General features: G+C 42.6%; 2 protein-coding genes and 1 long non-coding RNA gene across 5 annotated transcripts; 2 read left to right on the forward strand and 1 right to left on the reverse strand.

Moving 5' to 3' along the window:
- Positions 1 to 9,793: 9,793 nt before the first annotated feature.
- LOC123996366 (urotensin-2B-like) lies at positions 9,794 to 11,906 on the forward strand. Its single transcript, XM_046299738.1, has 4 exons — positions 9,794 to 10,425; positions 10,573 to 10,610; positions 10,983 to 11,076; positions 11,221 to 11,906. The coding sequence occupies exons 1-4, from the start codon at positions 10,290 to 10,292 to the stop codon at positions 11,244 to 11,246; spliced, it is 294 nt and encodes a 97-aa protein (XP_046155694.1). The 5' UTR covers positions 9,794 to 10,289; the 3' UTR covers positions 11,247 to 11,906.
- A 699-nt stretch (positions 11,907 to 12,605) lies between these two features.
- Positions 12,606 to 13,293, reverse strand: LOC123997569. The gene is made up of 3 exons (XR_006832131.1): positions 13,108 to 13,293; positions 12,948 to 13,011; positions 12,606 to 12,817 (listed from the first exon to the last, which is right to left on the reverse strand). It is a non-coding gene; the product is annotated as an uncharacterized LOC123997569 (long non-coding RNA).
- LOC123997568 (platelet glycoprotein V) lies at positions 13,212 to 21,590 on the forward strand. Of its 3 annotated transcripts, none has more exons than XR_006832129.1 (3): positions 13,212 to 13,365; positions 14,978 to 19,279; positions 21,110 to 21,590. XR_006832129.1 is itself a non-coding variant. In XM_046301948.1 (2 exons), the coding sequence occupies exon 2, from the start codon at positions 14,983 to 14,985 to the stop codon at positions 16,972 to 16,974; it is 1,992 nt and encodes a 663-aa protein (XP_046157904.1). In that variant the 5' UTR covers positions 13,212 to 13,365; positions 14,978 to 14,982; the 3' UTR covers positions 16,975 to 21,590. The 3 variants fall into 3 exon arrangements, 1 of the variants encoding a protein (XP_046157904.1); XR_006832130.1 differs by having other exon boundaries at positions 21,138 to 21,590; XM_046301948.1 differs by having other exon boundaries at positions 14,978 to 21,590.
- The last annotated feature ends 1,222 nt before the right edge of the window (positions 21,591 to 22,812 follow it).

Raw genomic sequence — 22,812 nt, forward strand, 5'->3', positions numbered from 1 at the left:
GGCCAAATCATTCACGGTTAAATATGTAAGGGATGAAATAGAGTATAGAGGAGATATTGCGTTCGCTCAACATACACACACACAATTACACAAGCATAACCACTATTACATCCCTGGCTGTATATCAGTAGTAAAAGTCATGCGGCACGGTACGGGCAAAACGTAAGCCTATCACAATTATTACAACATGCCCCAAAAAACGATAGGTTATAACCACCATTATTTAACATGACAAATGTGCCAATTGACAGGAAACCGGGTGGCATATGCTCCAAATTGTTATGGTTTGAAGGGAACAATTACATTTGGTCATGGCTGATAATTGAATGTATTTTTTTAAACCTTTATTTAACTAGGCAAACGTTTTAAGAACGCATTTTTATTTACAATCACGGCCTGCTCATTGTGGGATGGGGGCTGGGATTCAAAATAAAAGTATAGGACAAGACAGACACCACAACACTACATAACGATAGACCTAAGACGACAACATACCATGGCAGCAACGCATGACAACACAAGCACAGGTAGCAACACAACATGACAACATGGTAGAACCACATGGCAGCAGCACAACACGGTAGCAGCACAAAATATGGTACACACTTTATTGGGCCCAGACAACAGCACAAAGGGCAAGAAGGTAGAGACAACAATATATCACGTGAAGCAGCCACAACTGTAATTTAGTATTTGAATGAAGCGATCGAGATAGAACTGTCCCGTTTGAGTGTTTCCTTGCAACTCGTTCCAGTCGCTAGCTGTAGCGAACTGAAAAGAGAAGCAACCCGGGGATGTGTGTGTTTTGGGGACCTTTGACAGAATGTGACTGGCAGAACGGGTGTTGTATGTGGATTATGAGGGCTGCTGTAGGTATCTCATATAGTGGAAGTGAGGCCTAAGAGGGTTTTATAAATAAGCATCAACCAGTTGGTCTTGCGACAGGAATACAGAGATGACCAGTTTACAGAGAAGCTCCAGACAAGGGAGGATGAGTGGCCCAGACCGATGCGTGCGTGGACAACAATTTAGGCTACAAATGTAGGCCTAATAACAATAATGTTACTGTTTGTGGGGTTGCCGGTTTCGCATGTTATTTTCGCATTAATACGTGTCTCACATCAGTTTGCAAACAATGTAAAAAAAAACAATACAAATCATTGAGTTAATAAAGCTGCATACAAATATGGTCTCTTTTTTGTTGTTGCTTAGGACAGCTTTATGTAGGTCCTAACAGTTTGTGGGCACCGTTTGTCACCGTTATAGTGCAGTTAATGTATTGTTTAGTGTTGTGTAGTGGCTTTGCTGGAATGCATATAAAAACATTTTTGGGGAGTTTGCCCCACCTAGATGTACATACTAAAATTGCCACTGCGTAGGCAACTTGTCAATAAGACTAGGGGAAGATAAGCTTTCCCTAAGGTAAATTACATTACACTGAACAAAAATATAAAAGCAACGTCTGAAGTGTTGGTCCCATGTTTCATGAGCTGAAATAAAAGATCCCAGAAATGTTGCATACGCACAAAAAGCTTATTTCTCTAAAATGTTTGTTTACATCCCTGTTAGTGAGCATTTCTCCTTTGCCAAAATAATCCATCCACCTGACAGATGTGGCACATCAAGAAGCTGATTCAACTATAATCATTACACAGGTGTGCCTTGTGCTGGGGACGATAAAAGGTCACTGTACAGTTTTGTCACATAACACAATGCCACAGATGTCTCAAGTTTTTAGGGTGCGTGCAATTGGAAATCTGACTGCAGGAGCGTCCACCAGAGCTGTTGCCAGATAATTGAATGTTCAGTTCTCTACCATAAGCCGCCTTGGTAGAATTTGGCAGTACGTCCAACTGGCTTCACAACCGCAGACCACGCCAGTATCTTTTGCAGGATCGTCTGAGACCAGCCACCCTGACAGCTGTTGAATCTGTGGGTTTGCACAGCCGCCTCAGGGAAAGCTCATCTGCAGCCATTAGGGTTCAGAGGTGGAAACTTTCAGTGGGAATATATGTGAATTAAATTAAATATATGCAAATTAATATTAATACCATTTAAATTTAGATGTTTTTTTGCATTGGATATATTTACAAATGGTAATATGGACATCAGACTCTGAGGTCTCATCTTCACTGTCCGTGCAATGGCTACTGCTCTAGGTTTCAGGAGTTTAAGGCTGCTTACCACTTTCTCCCAAAATACCAGGAGGATCCTCTTGATGGGGCTGTCCATATCGGCAGACTGTGATATGGCTATTTCTTTGAGAGACTCCTTCCCCTCCAGGAGACTGTCAAACATGATGACAACAACACCACCCAAACGGGTGTTGCTGGGCAGCGTCAATGTGGTGCTCTTTTTCTTCTCACTTTGCTTGGTGAGGTAGATTGCTGCTATAACTTGATGACCCTTCACATACCTAACCATTTCCTTGGCTCTCTTGTAGAGTGTATCCATTGTTTTCAGTGCCATGATGTCCTTGAAGAGGATATTCAATGCATGAGCAGCACTGCCAATGGGTGTGATGTGAGGGTAGGACTCCTATATTTTAGACCAAACAGCCTTAATGTTCACAACATTGTCTGTCACCAGTGCAAATAACTTCTGTGGTCCAAGGTCCTTGATGCCTGCCTTCAGCTCATCTGCAATGTAGAGACCGGTGTGTCTGTTGTCCCTTGTGTCTGTGCTCTTGTAGAAAACTGGTTGAGGGGTGGAGATGATGTAGTTAATTATTCCTTGCCCATGAACATTCGACCACCCATCAGAGATGATTGCAAAACAGTCTGCATGCTCTATGATTTGCTTGACCTTTACTCGAACTCTGCATCCAGCAAATTAGTAGATAAAGCATGTCTGGTTGGAGGGGTGCATGCTGGGCAAAGAACATTCAGAAATCTCTTCCATGCTCACACATTGCCTGTGAGCATCAGATGTGAACCAGTTGCATACACAGCTCGAGCAAGACATTCATCAGCATTTTTCTGACTACATTCCTCCATTGAGTCAAAAAAACTTCTGATTCCAGGAGGACCATGAGCTGTTGCTATCGATAAGGTGTCTGATTCATAATTTTCACCTCGAATAGAAGTACAGGGAATTTTGACAGAGGTTGCTTGTTGTGAGCGCTGAGGGAACTTTATGCACTTGGCCAGATGATTCTGCATCTTTGTTGCATTCTTCACATATGATTTGCCACATTATTTGCAAATGTACACAGTGTTTTCTTCTACATTAGCTGCAGTGACATGTCTCAACACATCAGATGGTGCCCATGGCATTTTCCTCTAAAAATTATAACAAAATGTGTATGTAACAGAATAACTTTACGTCCGTCCCCTCGCCCATACCCGGGCGCGAACCAGGGACCTTCTGCACACATCAACAACAGTCACCCACGAAGCATCGTTACCCATCGCTCCACAAAAGCCGCGGCCCTTGCAGAGCAAGGGGAACTACTACTTCAAGGTCTCAGAGCAAGTGACGTAACCGATTGAAACGCTATTTAGCGCACACCGCTAACTAAGCTAGCCGTTTCACATCCGTTACACTCACCCCCCTTTTGACCTTCCTCCTTTTTCCGCAGCAACCAGTAATCCGGGTCAACAGCATCAATGTAACAGTATGACTTTACGTCCGTCCCCTCGCCCATACCCAGGCGCGAACCAGGGACTCTCTGCACACATCAACAACAGTCACCCACGAAGCATCGTTACCCATCGCTCCACAAAAGCCGCGGCCCTTGCAGAGCAAGGGGAACTACTACTTCAAGGTCTCAGAACAAGTGACAGAACCGATTGAAACGCTATTTAGCGCACACCGCTAACTAAGCTAGCCATTTCACATCCGTTACATGCACAAAAAAAACAAATACAATTCCATGTACAGATAAATAGTTAATCAGTTGGATTAAACAACTCCTTTGTAACATACATTTTTTAAATGAAACATGTATGGAAACAGGTTCATTAACAATCCTCAGTTAGCAGGCTCAAGCAAGATAAAACCCCAAATGGTAGCACAAACTAACCAACAGAAATTGTTAACAAGTTAGAAATGATTTCAACACACTTTGCTGTAGGCTACTATTTACTAATTAACAAAATAATCACGTATGTCATAACAAATATATTCACCCCACCCAGTATTGTAATCAGAACTTACCAGAAAGCATGTAGTCCTTGGCTCAGACAGTGTAGTAGTGTGGGCTCAATAGCATCTCATTAGTATGCAAGATCTTGGGAATCAGCTGTACGTGTGATGGAAGAGTACACTGCACATGAGATAGAAGACTGCACTGTGCATACAGAGGGTTGCAATTCCATTGTATTGGGGATAGTTTAACCAAAATGTGCCACAAGACCTAAGATTGCCTTATGTGTATCCAACAAAAAAGGTACACTGTTATAAGCTCACTTTTTTTTGATGAAGTTAAACAAAATTCCCCAAATTCCAAGGCTTAACTTCCCATGCAAAATTTCTGGAACATTTCCGGAAATTCCCAGAAAGTTTCCGATCCTTTGCAACTCTAGCCGCCATCACCTTCATCTGCCGCCATCACCTCATGTTCCAGCATGATATTGCACGGATCCATGTCACAAGAACCTGTACAAAATTCCTGGAAGCTGAAAATGATTCCATGGCCTGCATACTCACCTGACATGTCATCCATCAAGCATGTTTGGGATGCTCTGGATTGACGTGTATGACAGCATGTTCCAGTTTCTGCCAATATCCAGCAACTTCGCACAGCCATTGAAGATGAGTGGGACAACAATCCACAGGCCGCAGTCAACAGCCTGATCAACTCTATGCGAAGGAGATGTGTCGCGCTGCATGAGGCAAATGGAGGTCACACCAGATACTGATTGGTTTTCTGATCCATGCCCGACATGTTTTTAAAGGCATCTGTGACCAACAGACGCATACAGTGGCAAGAAAAAGTATGTGAACCATTTGGAAATACATGGATTTCTGCATAAATTGGTCATAAAATTTCATCTGACCTTCATCTAGGTCACAATAGACAAACACAGTCTGCTTAAACTACTAATACAAACAATTTATACATTTTCATGTTTTTATTGAACACACCATATAAACATTCACAGTGCAGGGTGGAAAAGGTATGTGAACCCTTGGCTTTAATAACTGGCTGAACCTCCTTTGGCAGCAATAACCTCAACCATATGTTTTCTGTAGTTGCAGATCAGACCTGCACAATGGTCAGGAGGAATTTTGGACCATTTCTCTTTACAAAACTATTTCAGTTCAGCCATATTCTTAGGATGTCTGGTGTAAACTTCTCTCTTGAGGTCATGCCACAGCATCTCAATGGGGTTGAGGTCAGGACTCTTACTGGGCCCCTCCAGAAGGTCAGGACTCTTACTGGGCCCCTCCAGAAGGTCAGGACTCTTACTGGGCCCCTCCAGAAGGTCAGGACTCTTACTGGGCCACTCCAGAAGGTCAGGACTCTTACTGGGCCCCTCCAGAAGGTCAGGACTCTGACTGGGCCACTCCAGAAGGTCAGGACTCTTACTGGGCCCCTCCAGAAGGTCAGGACTCTTACTGGGCCCCTCCAGAAGGTCAGGACTCTTACTGGGCCCCTCCAGAAGGTCAGGACTCTGACTGGGCCACTCCAGAAGGTCAGGACTCTTACTGGGCCCCTCCAGAAGGTCAGGACTCTTACTGGGCCACTCCAGAAGGTGTATTTTCTTCTGTTGGAGCCATTCTGTTGTTGATTTTACTTCCGTGTTTTGGGTCGTTGTCCTGTTGCATCACCCAACTTCTGTAGATCTTCAATTGGCGGACAGATAGCCTAACATTCTGCTGCAAAATGTCTTAATAAACTCGATTTCATTTTTTTCGTCTGATAGCAAGCTGGTTTTGGCCGGTAGGGAAATCCTTGTCTCATCACGCACCAGCGACTCCTGTGGTGGGCCGGGCGCAGTGCACGCTAACCAAGGTTGCCCGATGCACGGTGTTTCCTCCGACACATTGGTGCGGCTGGCTTCCGGGTTGGATGCGCGCTGTGTTAAGAAGCAGTGCGACTTGGTTGGGTTGTGCATCGGAGAACACATGACTTTCAACCTTCGTCTCTCCCGAGCCCATACGGGAGTTGTAGCGATGAGACAAGATAGTAGCTACTAAACAATTGGATACCACGAAATTGGGGAGAAAAAGGGGTAAAATTCAAACAAAACAAAAAATACAAAAAAAAGAAAGAACAAAAATGAATTATTTAGGCCAAATAATTATTATAATAAGCATTTCAACAACAAATCAACAACAGCACTTCAACAACATGCCTATCAATTTCACATTTAGGAGGTATATAATGACATAATGACAAAAAAATATTGCTTAGAAATATATAATGAAATGGATGTTTCGGAGTCTATAGCCTATGAATTCACTTGTATTAACAAGGGTTTGGCCAGTCTTTGATTTCAGGATCCTGCATGCCTAGTTTGCTAATTTCGACTACATTCCTTAGATTCCTATGCCTTACTCACATCCAACACAAATATACTTTGAAACCAACAATATCATGGAATAGAATACATTAAAAGATTATAGTTTCCCAAATGAAAAAAAGTTACATGCATTTAGGCCTAACTGATGATATGAGGCTGCTGTGTTAAAAAAACAAATGTTTTTTTCTTGAATTCATTGATGATCAGATACTTCAGTTGTAACTGGTTCTGTTGCGCTCAATTTTTACAGTTGATAGACAACTTTAGGCCTGTTCCAAACTTAGACAATCCTCTTTTTTTAACAAAAGAATATAGATAAAAATATCTCGGGAGCTGCAACACTTCGCTCCAGCACGCACTCATTCATTGTCATCCTCCACTGTGGTATTACAAAATATTCTGCTCGTCTCCAGTAATGTAAAATTACACACATTACATAAATTAAATGAGTTTATAAAATCTATATATATTTTTTCAGACCAAAAATAAAATGATAGATTCATGCAGTGCTTTTATTATAATGGAGATCTTTCCACACCTACCCTTGTCTGCGGTGGTCTGCGAATCCACAACCTTCTGGCTACTTTGCCATGTAATTCTTACAAAGTGAAGAACAGTTTGTAAAACTGCATATCTAAGAATCTGGTCTGTCCTCAGAGTGAGAGTAAAAGGTAGTCATTTAGGCAGGTTACCTTAGTGTTCTTGGACACAGGGACTATGGGGTCTGCTTAACTTGTTGGTCTGCTTACAGACTCGGACAGGGAGAGGTTGAAAGTGTCAGTGAAGACATTTGCCAGTTGGTCAGCGCATGCTCGCAATACACATCCTGGTAATCCGTCTGGCCCTGAGGCCTTGTGAATTTACCTCGAAGCGAGCATAGAAGTAGTTTAGCCCGTCTGGTAGGCTTGTGTCACTGGGCAGCTCTTGGCTGTGCTTCCCCTTGTAGTCTGTAATGGTTTGCAAGCCCTGCCACATCCGACGAGCGTCAGAGCCGGTGTAGTACGATTCGATCTTAGTCCTGTATTTAAGCTTTGCCTGTTTGATGGTTCGTCGGAGGGCATTTAGAGATTTCTTATAAGCTTCCGGGTTAGAGTCCCGCTCCTTGAAAGCGGCAGCTCTAGCCTTTAGCTCAGTGTGGATGTTGCCTGTAATCCATGGCTTCTGGTTGGGGTATGTACGTACGGTCACTGTGGGGACAACTTCATCGATGCACTTATTGATGAAGCCAATGACTGATGTGGTGTACTCCTCAATGCCATCGGAGGAACCGGAACATATTCCGGTCAGTGCTAGCAAAACAGTCCAGTAGCTTAGCATCTGCTTCATCTGACCACTTTTTTTATTGATTTATACCTGTGTTCTTATACACTTGTACCTGTGTTCTCTGTTTGTCTGTTGCCAGTTAGTTTTGTTTCATCAAGCCTACCAGTGTTTCTTCCCGTGCTCCTGTCTGTCTCTCGTTCCTGTTTTCTAGCTTTCCCGGTTTTGACCATTCTGCCTGCCCTGACCCTGAGCCTAACTGTCGTTCTGTACCTTGCCATAACACCCTGGATTACTGACCTATGCCTTCCCTGACCTCGAGCCTGCCTGCCGTCCTGTAGCTTTCGGACTCTGCTCTGGACTACTGACCTCTGCCTGCCCTTGACCTGTCGTTTGCCTGCCCCCCTGTTTGAGTAATACACTTTTGTTACTTCGAAACTGTCTGCATCTGGGTCTTCCCCTGAGCCTTGACAGTCTTAACACATTGATGTTGGTTGTTCCTCCTAAAAAAAGCCCAAGAAAGAGGATTTCTACACCCACCATCTCAGATTGTTCTGAAATCGTTTCTGCTGTTAGAAACAGATAAGATTAGCATTCCTGCAACATTCTTTTCAGAAATATAATTGACTCTCTGAGAATTTAAGCTAATTGATGCCACCCATACGCTGCTGCTACTCTGTTTATGTATCCTGATTGTCTAGTCACTTTTACCCCTACCTACATGTACATATTACCTCAACGACCTCGTACACTTTGCACATTGACTCAGTACCGGTACACTTGTATATAGCCTCGTTATTGTTATTTTATTAATCAATTATTTCTTTTTTTCTTTGCTAATCTTTTCCTCCTTTTTACTCTGCATTCTTGGGAAAGGGAGGTAAAGTCTATGGTAAAGTTCACACATGTGGCGCATGTGACAAACAATATAAAATTGTATTTGAGTTTAAAAAATGGATTGCCAAATTACTTCTTATCACAATAGAAGGAAACAAATGATTCCCTACAGATGCTCTACTTCAAGGATATCAGATATGGCTTTCATCAGAGCAATCTGTCAGGACATAACACCATCTGCTTTGACAGTTAACACTATTATAGAACTTCATTTTATTGAATGATTCCAAAAGTACATCATACAGCCAGAGGTACAGACAGTGTCTAGGAACGTTTTGCTCTGCAATGTGAGTCATGCCTGGAGATCCATCAAGTTATTGACTATATTTTCCACAAGAGGACCGGACTGTTTCACAAGATGCAATATATCCCTGATGTTACAAGGTTAATTCACTGTGACTCACTCAACCAGGTTCTCTAAAACCTTAAGCCCCGAAATCCGTATTATAAGGATATGTGATGTTTATTTGGGATGAGAGGCACAACTAGACTTCCTCAGAGGAAGACAAAGGTGTCAATGAAAACAGCACTCAAGAAGTTTTATGACAGAAAAAGGCCAATCAAAATGGGTGCCAGGCACTTCATTTAACTAAAACTGCCGTACATAAACACAGCAGCCATTATACTGACAGAGTTGTGAGCCGTGATTTGTGGCTACAACAGCCGGGGTCACGTGGTTTGACCTCGGTGATGGATGTTCAATCAGCCCCACATTGGTGCCGATGCTCAGACCTGGAGCCAAGATTGAAGAGCTCATCTCTGGGAATGGTGCACTTTATAGGGACAGAATCAATTCACTTCTCCCCGTCCAAGATTCTCCCTCTATTATTCTTAAGGAAGTAATTCATGTAAAAGAAAAGGACTGAAAGTGCCAAGAACATCCCGTAAATAACAGGTGATAGACAACTTTCTCACTCTGCTGGCTTTGTATCTGTCGTGTTGATGAAGGGCCGCTGGCCACGGATCCAGATCGTCATATTTCTGTCAGCCACTACATGGCCCCTCTTGCAAAGGACGGTGGTCCATTGACGAAAGCCATGGTGATTACCTATTGATTGAGTGCACTGGGGGGGGGGGGGGGCCCTCCTCCCACATCTGACAGGATAAAAGTATAGCTGGGATGGACCAAAGGCAGTGGATTTTCTGGGGCAGGTTGAGAACGAGTTGCCACTACGGTAAGCACTTCTTTGGGACAGCTGCTTCGCTGACATGGACAGTTTTGTCTCTGTGAACTACTGGCTGGGACTGCTAGCTGTTCTGCTTCTACAAGGGGTAGTCAGTGTGGAGGGAAGAAGCATCTTCAACCCTGGTGAGTCTGCTGGTTTGGTGAATGAATGTGTGCTAGCTGCTGCCCTATTTGAGGCATAGACGACCTGAAGATGTAGGCGGTCTGAGGACACTGGTTGCAACTAATGGGTTAATTCCCAGCTGTTTTGCATGCATTGTAAGTTGTTATAATGTGAGCATGCAAAAGCATACGGATAATTATTTTGTTGGTGTTCTACGGCAAAGTCATTTAGTGTTTTCTTGGCAATTCAATTGTGTTTGTCTAACAATACTGATAATACTGCACTGTGAATGTGGCTCAGTTTAAAGGGGATATTGTGTAATTATATTTTTATGTACACTAGGTGCTTTTGAAGTTGTTTACAGTAAAATCAGATGTACTGCCGTTTTTTCCCCACATATTCAGGAAACCATGTATATCCCCAAAGAGGAGACACAGACGCCCAGAACAAGATTCTAGCGTTGTTGCTACATAGAAGCTTAGAACCTATTGAAAGAAATGACTCTTTAGGTAAGGTTTTTACAGTATATCACACACACACACACACTAATATAGTGTTTGTCAATGTAAAAAATACAAGGATGTGTATATATAATATTACATGGACTGTTTCTCAGGTTTGCCGTTTGTGCCAACACATTTCTTTCTCCTCTGCAGGTTTAGAGTTTGCCAACAAGCTAGCGGAGCTGAAGGAGGTAGGTCATTCAAGTGTTTTGTACACACGGAGTGCAACAGTTTAAGCACTTGCTGCGTCCTGTGCAGTCATACATTTCATCCAGCTGAGAAGACGGCAATGCTTTTAAGCAGGGTTTATGAGATGAACGGGTAAACATAGTTCTCCTTGAGCGAGACACTGTGTACATTCTGTGGAAAATTCCCCCTGGGATTTAGCCTTTATATTGAGCAGATCTGCCTATTGTCTGACGGAGTTCAAATGAGAGCTCTAGCAGCATAATCTCTCATGGCCTTGGATAGTGGTGACCTTACCTGAGAGCAGGCACCTCCCATAAAGACCGACACAGGGTTCCTTTGACCGTCTGTAACCACTGTGTTCTCTACCTTTACAGATAGAGGCTTTGAAGGAGGACTTGGAGCTGGAAAGGGAGCTCTCCTCAAACACACTAGCGGAGGACAAGTCCATACTGCGGAAAAGGGTTGAGCGTACGTTTCGTATCGCCAACGGCACTGATTTTCACAGTCCTAACACATTTAATTTCCTACAGTGGTCTTCATTTTACAAACAAAATGATTATTCCTCCTTGAAATCGAGCAAGAGACTGAACAGTGTTTTCTCTGTGTCCACAGCCTGTTTCTGGAAGTACTGTGTATGACAGTACTTCCAGGAGCGCAGTACTGTACGTGCAGTACTGTCCTACTTAGAGAGGAGCCGCTGCATTGCCCTAACGCCCCAACAACTCAACACGCTCACAGACAACAACACAACTCACCCATTACCAAGTGTTTGAATGTTGTAGCGTAACTAATATGCCAATATTATAATGTACTCATCACTGTGCTGTAACCTCTGCGCTGATGTCGCAATATCGGGCGTCTACAGGTGTTTATAATAGGTTCAATGACGGTTGGGTCTAAATCAGGGTGGGCATAAGTGACATTTTATTTGTGTTGTTTTGCCTAATTACCTTGTAGTGCATAATTACCTCAAACGACCAAAATTACTTGATCGCCAGTTCAGTACTGGATGTAACGTTTCAGATGCTTCTCTACAGGACTCCAACTTTTGAGATGACAAGGAGTTATCAGCATTTCTCTAAGAGTGAAAGGTATTGTTGTAACAGCCTAACATCGTCTGCTGACAAAGGACTTGGTCCATGTTTCCACACCCAGAGTAACTGTCCTCTTCTCAACCTGTTGACTTTGTCTTCCTCTAGTGGTAAATGGGTGCAGTGATGCAATTCATGTACTTTCCATTGTCAAGTATCAGTATTGCTTTGATGAAATATCAGTATTGCTTTGATGAATGTGTTAGCGTTTCCTTCATTTAATAAACTATATATTATCATGCTAGCTTGTGTCTCGGCTACCAGTGATTATGTCACTCCAGGAATAGGGAAATAAATGGTTAGATCAACGCCTGAATTGTAAGTCACTCTGGATAAGAGCGTCTGCTAAATGACAACATTTTGAAATGTAAGGACCAGGGCTGTTTTGGAAATGTTTGGCTATCTTCAGGCTATATCTTTTGCCTGAATGAAACACCTTTACAACTCAGTCGCAAAGACAAGATCTGGCAACAATCGTGTTCAGTATGAGAGCGAAAAAGTCCATTGAGGTGCACATGCCTTATAAGTACGTTTTTTGGGGGGAGGTACCTGTACAGCCTCAAAACATGGTTAAAACTATCATTTTGATATCATGGATGGTCAGTCCTTGCATCCATACCTCTGTCTACAGATGTAGGATCTTCATTTGAGCCCGTTGGAGCCAGTGCAGAAAAAATCCTCATGAGCAAAAGAGTGACCAAATTAAGATCCTGCGTCTGTATGAATTGGAGAGTGGTTACATTTCTCCAACTCCATCCCGGGCAGGGAGGACACTTTGTTATTGTCTCAACTGCTGATTACCACCTTAAATACAGTATTATTTACATATCGTTATATAAATGAATACATAGCATTTAGGCTATTCAATCTTGCACCAAAAAAAAGTATTGTTTTAATTATATTTTACCAGTTTTATTTTAGTCGTGGTAAAACTATGCAATTTACAGTTCTACAATTTTGGCTCGGCTGAGAATTATTGCTCTGTCTATGACTTTGTTTTTCTGCCATGGTCTCTGCCTCTCTTCCCCTCATTGTCACTGTGGTGGTGCATCTGGGAGCCGAGTCATTGGCTCGGTCTGAACATCGGGAGTTGCACCAATGATAGGGCTCTCTGAATCCTACAGAGAGATAGATGGGAGTGGAGGGATGTCTGAGAAACCAGTAAGCCCGTGCAATCAGCTACCCTGTCAGAAAACCACAATGGAACATTGGAGAGAAACGTGTGGCTATGAAGCACCACTGACTTACCTGAAGCGGTAGAATTGTAGATCTGACTACAACAGGATAGGGTGAATTATTCGTCACTCGTGGCCTAAAAACAAACGCAGACAAAACAGCTAAGCTCGCAACCATACACTAATGCACGCAAGCACACCAAAATAGAGCAGAGAAAACCTTTTAAACCTACTACATAAGAATGTTACGGGGAACAGCAGCATTGGCAACCATCCAGTCTATAACGGATATATTGTAATGTGGGTCTTATCTCCCCGTGTTCAGCGGCCTGTTGACCGGAACGCGGGCTTGCATATGGTCTGCGCATCCTGCTAAGATAAATTATACGGAAATGGAGACGCATCCTATCAAGTCTCTCAATTACCAGGCATATAAGGACCAAGAGCAACACAACAAGAGCAAGTCTGCTGTGGTGCGTCTCGTTTGAAAGGTAGGCAGAATTCCTTGCATCAGTCTACTACATTCCCTTTCTGTTTATTATAAAGTACAGAAACTCTAGTACTGTATATTGATTATTTGTTTGGTTATTTATTTTTTATTTTTTTAATACCTGAATTCCATAAACGTATCATTCTTGTGTAGTTTATATTTATAGGCTACATTGAGTACTTTATTGAATTGTTTTAGGCTATCTGGCATTAGTGCGTAAACCTAAACTTCAGGGCCTAACTGGACAGGCGCCAAGTAGGGTACACGCCAATCGCCAAATGCTTTTGGGAGCAGGCAACAAAAAAAGGACAATGTCGAGTTTAATTCAATAAGAGAAAAGCTGCGAAATTGAGAGTTGAAGATCGATCAAGAGAAGGGAAGGCCTGACAAGTAATGTTTGGGAAAGAATTGGTGAAATGGTTAAAGAGGATGATTGTGAGGAGCTATAGGAATTCGACAGTCACAAGATGTCAAGCCAAGGGAACTGTAGCCTACTGTTCAGACGGGTTGAATTGAAACTGAAATCTATAACCTCTGTGGGAGCAAAACTCATGACCCTGATTACATTTCCATTATTAGCAGTATCTTAGACTGTCCACTTTGAAGTGCTGAGACAGAATGGCTATATAAGGAATGGAACATATATGACCAGGGCCCCTCCACCATTATAACCTAGACAGTGTCAGATGCGGGCGCTAACAAGCAAGAACTGAGATGAAAAGATAATGGTGGAGAAAGGCCAAGGGAAGTTATTTTCATATAGAGGGAGGGGATTCTATACGTTATGCAAAGACTGAATACTATAAAGGCAGGGCTCTGTGGTAAGAGAACTCAGCTGTTCCATGGAATTGCTCGGCTCTGTTACTTTGTAATAAAGTCTAACTGAATCTTACAGGTTCCAGTATCTGTGCAAATATTTGACTCAATATTTTCCACAACACCTCTCACATAGCCATAATGTTAACTCCTGAAGAATTAAGCACTTCTTGCAGGAAAATTATACACCAAATGTAGGCTACATTTTGACTGGGGAATAGGAGTGGAGAAAAAAATGATTTCTTTCTTTCAGCATCTTGAGAGAATGTGAATGCGCAGTCAGATAGCACCTCTACTGATGGTATCTTTATCAGCATCATAAAAACCAATAGTATTTCAACCACATAAAATATGCATCCAAGCCAAACTGAAATCTTATCAGAAAAATGTTGGGTCGTTTTTCACAGCTTTCTATTTCCTCACAACCGGTCAAACTGAAGTAATTTTTTGATTTTTTTTCACAGAACATATTTCCCGTATTTTTTTTAAACAGCTGACCAACGTACCACTAACAGGGCAACCAAGCAAAGTTTTTTTTTTTAAATGGCTAAATCAACTCAAAACTGCTCAATATTTGGTTTGATGTTACTTAAAGGTAATATGGCCTTTAAACAACAAAAAAAACTTTTCTTGACTATTCTTGCCCATTGACTACTTTCAAGGTGAGGAACCATCTAACAATAAGTTGTAAAATACTGAGCTTCACCTTTAATCTAGCAACTTGTCATATACAGTACTAGCCTAATATTGATGATCAGCAGATTTTTTTTATCTTAACACATTTCTCCCTTCAATAGGCACCATGTGGAGCGTATTACTCTTTCTCCTAGTCCAGCCTTTGCACACCGACAGCATGGTCTGCCCTAACAGCTGCATGTGCAACCTAGAGGGGGCCGTCAAATGCGTGGGCAACATCAGGGACGTGCCCAAAGGCATGCCCACCAACATGTACCTACTTCAGCTGAATGGCACCAACATGAAGGTTCTGAACGAACAGAGTCTGGCCATGTTGCCCCTTATGCTGCGTTTAGGCATCAGCCACAGCCCCCTGGACACCATCCACCCTGAGGCCTTCCATGTGGCCCCGCAGCTCCTCTCCATCAAGCTGTCATCCAACGCCCTCTCCAGCCTCCCTTCCCGGGTGTTCAGCCCCTTGGTCAGCCTGGAGCAGCTGCATCTGGATGACAACCGTCTGGAGTCCATCGCTCCCGTGTTGTTCGAGGGTCTGGCCAACCTGAACGAACTGGACGTCAGTAACAACGCCATCGCTCACCTCGCCCCCAATGTTTTCCACGGACTGAGTAGCCTGCGCTATCTCAACCTGGGGAGAAACTCCCTGCAGCAGCTGCCCCCCACCTTGTTCCACTCATTGACACGGTTGCAGTTCCTCATGCTCTACAACAACAAGCTAGAGCGGCTGGAGTTGGGTGCCTTCGACGAGCTGGCCAACCTCCTGGAGCTCAAACTGCACAACAATCAGATCGCATACATCCCCCCCGAGGTGTTTTGGGCCCTAGGCAACCTCATGACACTCACCATGTCCTCCAACCTTCTCCAGCGTGTCCCAAATGAAAGCTTCTACCACCTTCCCAAACTCACCAAGCTCACTATCTACAAAAACCCTCTGCTGTCACTGCCTGATAAGTTGATGGGCCAAATGCCCAGGATGAAGGAATTCTACCTGTATGACACCAACCTCAGCACCGTGCCCTGGAGCCTGTTTGCCAACATGAGCGGGATGGAGAGGCTCTCCCTGCACCTCAACAACAAGCTGAGGGAGCTGCCCCCTGACATTTTTTGCTGCCTGCCCAACCTCCAGAAGCTTTCTCTCAAGTCCAATGACATCCAGGATCTACATCCAGATATCTTCTCCAAGCTGGCCAATATGAACACTCTGCTCCTGAATGATAACAAGCTTCGCTCCCTTTCTGAGGACATATTTAAGGGCAACCCCAGTTTGGCCAGCGTCGAGCTGAAGAACAACCAGCTGCGGACCCTTCCGGGGGAGGTCTTCTCTACTGCAGGGGGTTTAAGGGCTGTCACTCTGAGTGGCAACCCATGGGACTGCAGGTGTGGCATCAGAGACATTGCAAGTTGGATAAAGCTTAATGAAGGCGTGGTTAGTGATCGGACGGATGTGATATGTCGTAATCCGTACCCTCTACTTCTCCGCCCACTTGGTTCCCTACTCGACGAAGAGTTTAAGTGTGACGTTACCACACCCTCGAGCAGCCGCTCCACCCGCTCTTCGATTGAACTCAGCCATGCCGTTTCCACGACAGCTCTTGAGGAGCAAGAGGTGGTAGACTTCACAGCCACAACTACTGCACCCGAGGCTCCATCAACCCAACAAACAGAAAATCCTACTGAGAGTGTCCGGTTCACCACACCTGGGACTAGGCGCACAACAGCTGCCACACCGACCGCCGACGTTCTCGACATTCTTGACGACGACTATATATTCAAGCCTATGGGCACCGAATCGCTCCCCGTCCATGTCCTATCCCCGCCCTTCCACGACAGGCTGGTGTTTGAGAACGGGCTCGAGTTTGTGCACAACAACCGCCTAAAGGGCTGGGTTTACCTGTGGACGCTGCCACCCAATGGGGCTTACGTTGGTTTCCTCATGGCTCTCCACATCCTTCTAGTGGCCACAGGCGTGGCCCTGATTCTGGCTGCCATGTACGGGATGTACCGTCTCCACCAGGCCACGGAAGACCTAGGAGCAATACTCACAAACAGGAAACACGCCATCATATCAGAGAGGAAGCAGAAAGACCCAGATAAACTGTAGCTTCACCAAATGCGAAGATGCAGTACAGTATGTGTCGAGAGTATCATTGTGGTGAAACAGTTTTTAAAAGAATAGCGGAACAAGACCTTTGGAAACCTGTCAATGTAAAGCACAAGCCAACGCTGTCTGCATTATTTGAAGTTTGTTAGCATTAGAAGAGTGTAACTGACAATTTATTCATTAGGCATATCTCGTCTCCTCCCAGTGGTAGGAGCTTTAAACAACAGGGACAAAGAATGATCCTCTCACAACATTGGTCCAAAGAGCCAGACCGTTATGGAGTTAGGCTAGCTCTTTTTCTACTATTATTGTGAAAATAACGGATGACGGTATTGATAACTACGCAGACCGAGCGAACAATTTCTCAATTCTATTAGGTGAACCATATGTTCATTAAGCTGTGGGTAAAATTCACCTCTGGAGTACAAGCTAAGCAACCTTGTTTTACTCCTAAGAGTTTTCCAGTCAATTAATGGCCATATGATGACAGTACGCATTCCTTCAGCGATACAACGATTGGCAACATCTAACCAGTGGAAAATAACGTTGTCATGGTTTATTAGTTAGATAGAGGTCATACTGTTTCTGCAGCTGGGGAAAGTAAGCCGAACCGCATGAATAGAAATGTCCTGATGTCATAAGATTATCTTATTCTTGTCTTTCCCACTAGCAGCTATGAGTGATCCTAATATGCCTGTATATTTTACACACGCACGCACACACACACATACACACGTAAGTGAGGTACTGATATCTTACTATTTAACTGCTCAGAGACATCTTGGTATGCCGACAGGTGTGAATTATGAAAATTAGGGGACTTTTGGATGACCCCCACAAATCACAAGACCAATTGTAGTCATTTAAATGTATTAAATACATTGAAAAAAAGCAGACAAGGGGACATGAGCTTCATGTATTGTTGGTGAGCCGATGCTTTTCTTTTGACTCACGGGACACGACGGACAGATACGATGAGGCTCCTATCTCAGTCCTAAAAAATGGGAAGCTCAAGTACACCATTTGTCAATATCATAGTGTAGTAAGCCATTTTTCGTTGGGAAATGTTCATTGCAATGTTCCTTCCAAAACAAAAACAAGCATCCACATGAAAAACTGTTTAAGGCATTGGTATTCATTTATCACCATGTACAAAGTGGCCTATAAATCATTTGTTTTATCCCATTACTCTTGTGTTGGCAGATCATTCTCATGTAGGCTATTTGAGAACTACGCTGTTAAGATAGAAAGACTCAAAGCATCGTCATTGTGTAGTGGAACCATGAAAAACAGTTCACCTAAGCTGAGATCTGGTGTTTGGAGGGTGTTTGAATGTCAACCCAATGCCAGTGTTATAGTACGCTGAATGTATTTGAAGAAAACAGAATGGAGATTCAGAAAGTGGTTCTTCAGTTTGAAGGTTGGTGTTAAGATAGTCTTGTGAAAACCATTTCTGGTGTTTCTGGTGTTTCAGTGCATGTAAAAAGCAGCATCTGAGCACAAAAAGCATGTTTTGGCAGACTGTCTCTCATACAATCAAATGGTTTTGAAATGAAAATGGTTTATAGCGTAAATATTGATCGGGGATGATTTTATTTGAGTTTAAAAAATTAAGATAATTATGGGAATTGAATACTTTTCCTAGGGTAAACAAGGGCACTAATTATAGGCTACTGTTGCCAGACCCATTGTGAGATTAGAATGATGTTACAAATCAAAATGACAACTCTTTATGTTGTCAAAACATTATCTTAGTCCACTCAGTCAGTCTTCAGGACTAAACTGTTGTGCTGAACCACCCTTCTTGTACTGAGCACATCGGGCCTGATTCAGACTTGCAATAGACTTAACATGGACCCAATAAAATATGGACTTAACTCAAAAAAATGTTAAAGTCCATGTTAAATCAACTTATCTTTATTTTTTCTGTGCTTTGTTTAGAAAGATTAGTAACAGGAGACTGATTAAATAGTTAATTTTACCCAGTCAACCACACAGCCACGTACCGTGTGAAGAACTTGGGCCCCCATATCAGAATGTTTAGATTAAAGGCAAAATTTGAACTTCAGACATTGTGCTTCTTTACTGTTTAGAATTGCTCCAGTCTGGGGCATGGAGGTGGAGAGAGGGCATTCGTATCTGGTGTGCCCTCTAAGCAAACTCTATGGTCAAGTATAAAAACAGGCAAGCATGCGGGCACCTCCCCTTTATTCAGATCCTTCACGAACTCATACAGGAAAGAGCACAACAAACGCTGAGGTGAAACACTCCAAAATAATCCAAGAAAGTATGTGTCAATGACAATGTGAGTACAAAACGTTATTACACTGAAGAAAGAAACAGAAAAGGAATTCACTCAACAAGAACTAGCCAGCAGATCTTATCCACTTGCTTACAGCTAGTGATGTTACGTTTGATACCGGCGCTCCAAGGTATGCGTCGAAATCGCAAAGCAGCTCACCTCGAAGATGTCTGCCGATGCGTGTATGACTTTATCAGCCGTACGTCATCAATGACCTCTGAAGCTTTGTTTGATCACGTGCTTTTTCAAACCGTGTGTTGCAAAAACGCAAGATCTCACTGATCACGCCGTTGTTCCGGTGACTTTTCCGATTCCAAGCTGATTTCAAAACACTGACCTCTACTGGACACCGTACATACAAATACAGTTAGGATTTTGTACAAAAAGTTTCACCTAGCCGGTAGTTTAGCAGATAGGCGAGGGAACTATGTAACAGTCATGGACGTGAGGGTTCGGGTCGAATCCCGTTGAAGGCACTGTTGCTCAAACTTGTTTTGTATAGTATAAGCTTCTGTCTTACGCATCCTAAATAATGCCATAGATTCAGTTTTTGCTAAATAGTTAAGCATGATGTAAGATGTGAACCTAGTATTCCAACAGATTAGGCTACTAAAAAGCCAATGACATACAGCTGTGCCACGATGCTATAATGAAAACAATGGGGGGGAAATATCTCTGATAATCACACACTGCTATTTATTGCTGACCAGCAGAGGTCACTAATGTGCATTGGGAACATAATAAAGCTCTGCGTAATTAACAGTTTATCGGCACAATTTGGTGAAAGCGCCGAAGCCTTAAGAAAGCCTCGGTTTCCCATCACTACTTATAGCTGCACTAGGGTTCAGATAGGCTTCATGTGTAGATTAAGAAACCCCGGAGCTGGCGCGAGATATGGCTCGGAAAACGCATCTCAATTCAGGGATGAGAAATGTGTTGCATTCCAAATTGTCCTCTCATCCCAACTGTTACACCGAAAAGATTGAAAACGGTTGTTTTTATCCTCATGCTAGCTAGCAGTAGCCACAGCAGCCATTGTGGAATGGCATGTCGCATTGAACAACAAAGGAGCTGATTTGTTGACACGGCCATTCCTAAATGGCTGCTGTTGCTTCTGCTGCCTAATATTAGGATGAAAAGGACTGTTTTCTGGAAAAACTAGCATTCGTTAAATCTTCTACGCGTAACAGTTGGGATAATGGGACAATTAGGAGCACAAGGCACTTCTCATGCCTGGATTGAGGTACGTTTTCCGAGCAATATCACGCCGGCTCCGCAGTGTCTTAATCTACACAGAAAGTCTGTCTGAATCTTATACAGCTGTCAGCAAGCGGGTCGGATCTGCTGGCTAAACAACAGCGTTTGTTTTGAGTAGCATTTCGGCTGCTCATGGTTGCTGTACGCTTATAGTTCAAGTCAAACAGACGTTTTGATTCGTTGGTTCATTTTCTTAATGCTACATGGTAGTTAACTGACACGTCGGGCAGATGTTTTGATGCAAATGAAGGCCTGTTTTTTGGCTTGCCAGGTATTTCTTTTGTTTGGCTTGCCTACTAGCTTTATATATTGTTTGATGCCTGCACCACATGCTATATGTTACACCAAATAGCCACTGCCAATTTAGCCTGCTCTAGCGTTGGCCTGCCTCGCCACATGTTACTGCATCCCACTTTTGACATTCATATTGTTCTTTTGTTGCTAATTTACATAGCTTCATATATTCAATATTCATAAATTGCTTCGTATAGCAATTTATGAATATTATAACAGTTAATAACTTCATTATGCATTCGTGCACCATCATTATTGCTTGTTATTATTATTTGCCTGTAGAGAAACATACGTACTACGTTACCAACAGGCTGGCCATACCTAACCAAAGGAATCAAGACAAGGATCACAGACTAATGCCATCTGACCTGTCAACTGTCAATCATATCGTTAAACTCAACTGTACTGTGATTCAATACATCTGAACAACCTTCCATGTACCATCTTCTGAATTTAAAGACTGAATTCAAAAACATTAGCATAATGGATGATTGGTGTATCGCATTGAGCCCTGGGCTGAAGTTTTGTATTAGTCTTGCCTGTATTTTTGTCCATGAATCTGAAATATAATGCCATATTTCCCTTGATTTAGAAGAATATGATTAATACCATACAGATCTTTGAACTGTCTTAATCAATATTTTTAAAAATGTAAAAGACCTGTTAATGTTTTGTTGTCATTCGATGATTTGCAAAGAAAAGATAAAGCATTTGAAACTTCAAAATCATCTCTTGAAAAAGTAAATGTTGTACTCGTGAATTACCCTGTACAAACGTATTCATTTGTATTATCACAAAACGATACTCTCGTATCATTTCTTTGAGCATAATACCGTACAGTTGACCTTTTTTGAAATGTCCAATGACGAGTTTATCATATAAGAGCAGGGGACGTACAATAAGAGGAAGTATATCCATTGACAGTATTTGGAAATGACAGAAGAAGGGATGTAATTCTGCACTCAACAGGACTCAAAACACCAAGTGTTTACAATCTTTTACCAGGTTAGTGTGCCCAGTCTCTTGCAATGTGTAGCACAACTTGATTAAGTGATGTTACAACACACCATGTCATGTTTCAGAACACCTTAAATCTGTCCCATAGACCCTTACACCCATGTGTTTCAAAACTCCAGCAAAGTTAAGGTTTCGTCTCCTTAACATTGGTGGCAGCTTAGTTGCCACTAGTTTTAGTGTTACAAAACACTTAATTTTAAAAGTGTGTAAGTACAAGTAGAATTTAAGTCCCTAAAAAGGGTTATAAAACCTGGAAAAGTACAAACACAAAATACTTTGGAAAATGAATGACAAATTCCAAGTGATTGAATATAAAACAAACAATGAACAAAAGAGAATGAAATGCTGAATAGCAGACAAGTTCATCGCCATGGCGACCGGTGATTAAGCCTTTCCAGTACATTGAACTCACATAACAGTGGGCAGAGATCACACTATTCACATCACTGACACACACTCAAATAGTTCACATCAAACACAGGACAGGAAATAGCAACACTTTTTTTTTACCCATGGTCTTTACCCATAGTCATAAGTCACGAGAACTGTGCCTTAAAAACAGCCATCATAGATTAGGGTTCCCAGTTTGATTCGTCAGAATACTTTCAGTGAATGGAAGTCATTGTAAACTGGCCAATCCAAACATTTCAATTCACAAAAGGGAATCCCCCCCCCAAAATGGTCTGTGCACAGCATTTTAGCAGTAGCCAAAAATCAGACCAAAATTAAGCTAGCACTAATGATACTGTATCAGGGCCTACACAAACGTCTGTCTGTGTAAACCTTGCACAACCCATTACCTACATAAGTTGGCCTATTGCTCTTCTTGACTAATACAACTTCCCTGCAAAAACACCCTGTACAAAGGACAAGGACCCACCCTTTATTTTGCATGTTCCTTAATGGTAATCAGCTACATCTGTATTTTGACCACGCTGGTCACATTAAGTACATGTTCTCGCTGCTGC

This window comes from Oncorhynchus gorbuscha, linkage group LG15, assembly GCF_021184085.1.
Source record: "Oncorhynchus gorbuscha isolate QuinsamMale2020 ecotype Even-year linkage group LG15, OgorEven_v1.0, whole genome shotgun sequence".
In the NCBI taxonomy this organism is placed as follows: domain Eukaryota; kingdom Metazoa; phylum Chordata; class Actinopteri; order Salmoniformes; family Salmonidae; genus Oncorhynchus; species Oncorhynchus gorbuscha.

What these genes read in the sequence shown, in the direction of transcription:
- LOC123996366 (XM_046299738.1), top strand. Translation starts at nt 10,290, where the DNA reads ATGTACTGCCGTTTTTTCCCCACATATTCAGGAAACCATGTATATCCC. An exon ending in TGAAAGAAATGACTCTTTAG is followed by an intron (nt 10,426 to 10,572) that starts GTAAGGTTTTTA and finishes TCTCCTCTGCAG; the next exon opens with GTTTAGAGTTTGCCAACAAG. An exon ending in AGCTAGCGGAGCTGAAGGAG is followed by an intron (nt 10,611 to 10,982) that starts GTAGGTCATTCA and finishes CTACCTTTACAG; the next exon opens with ATAGAGGCTTTGAAGGAGGA.
- LOC123997568 (XM_046301948.1), top strand. Translation starts at nt 14,983, where the DNA reads ATGTGGAGCGTATTACTCTTTCTCCTAGTCCAGCCTTTGCACACCGAC.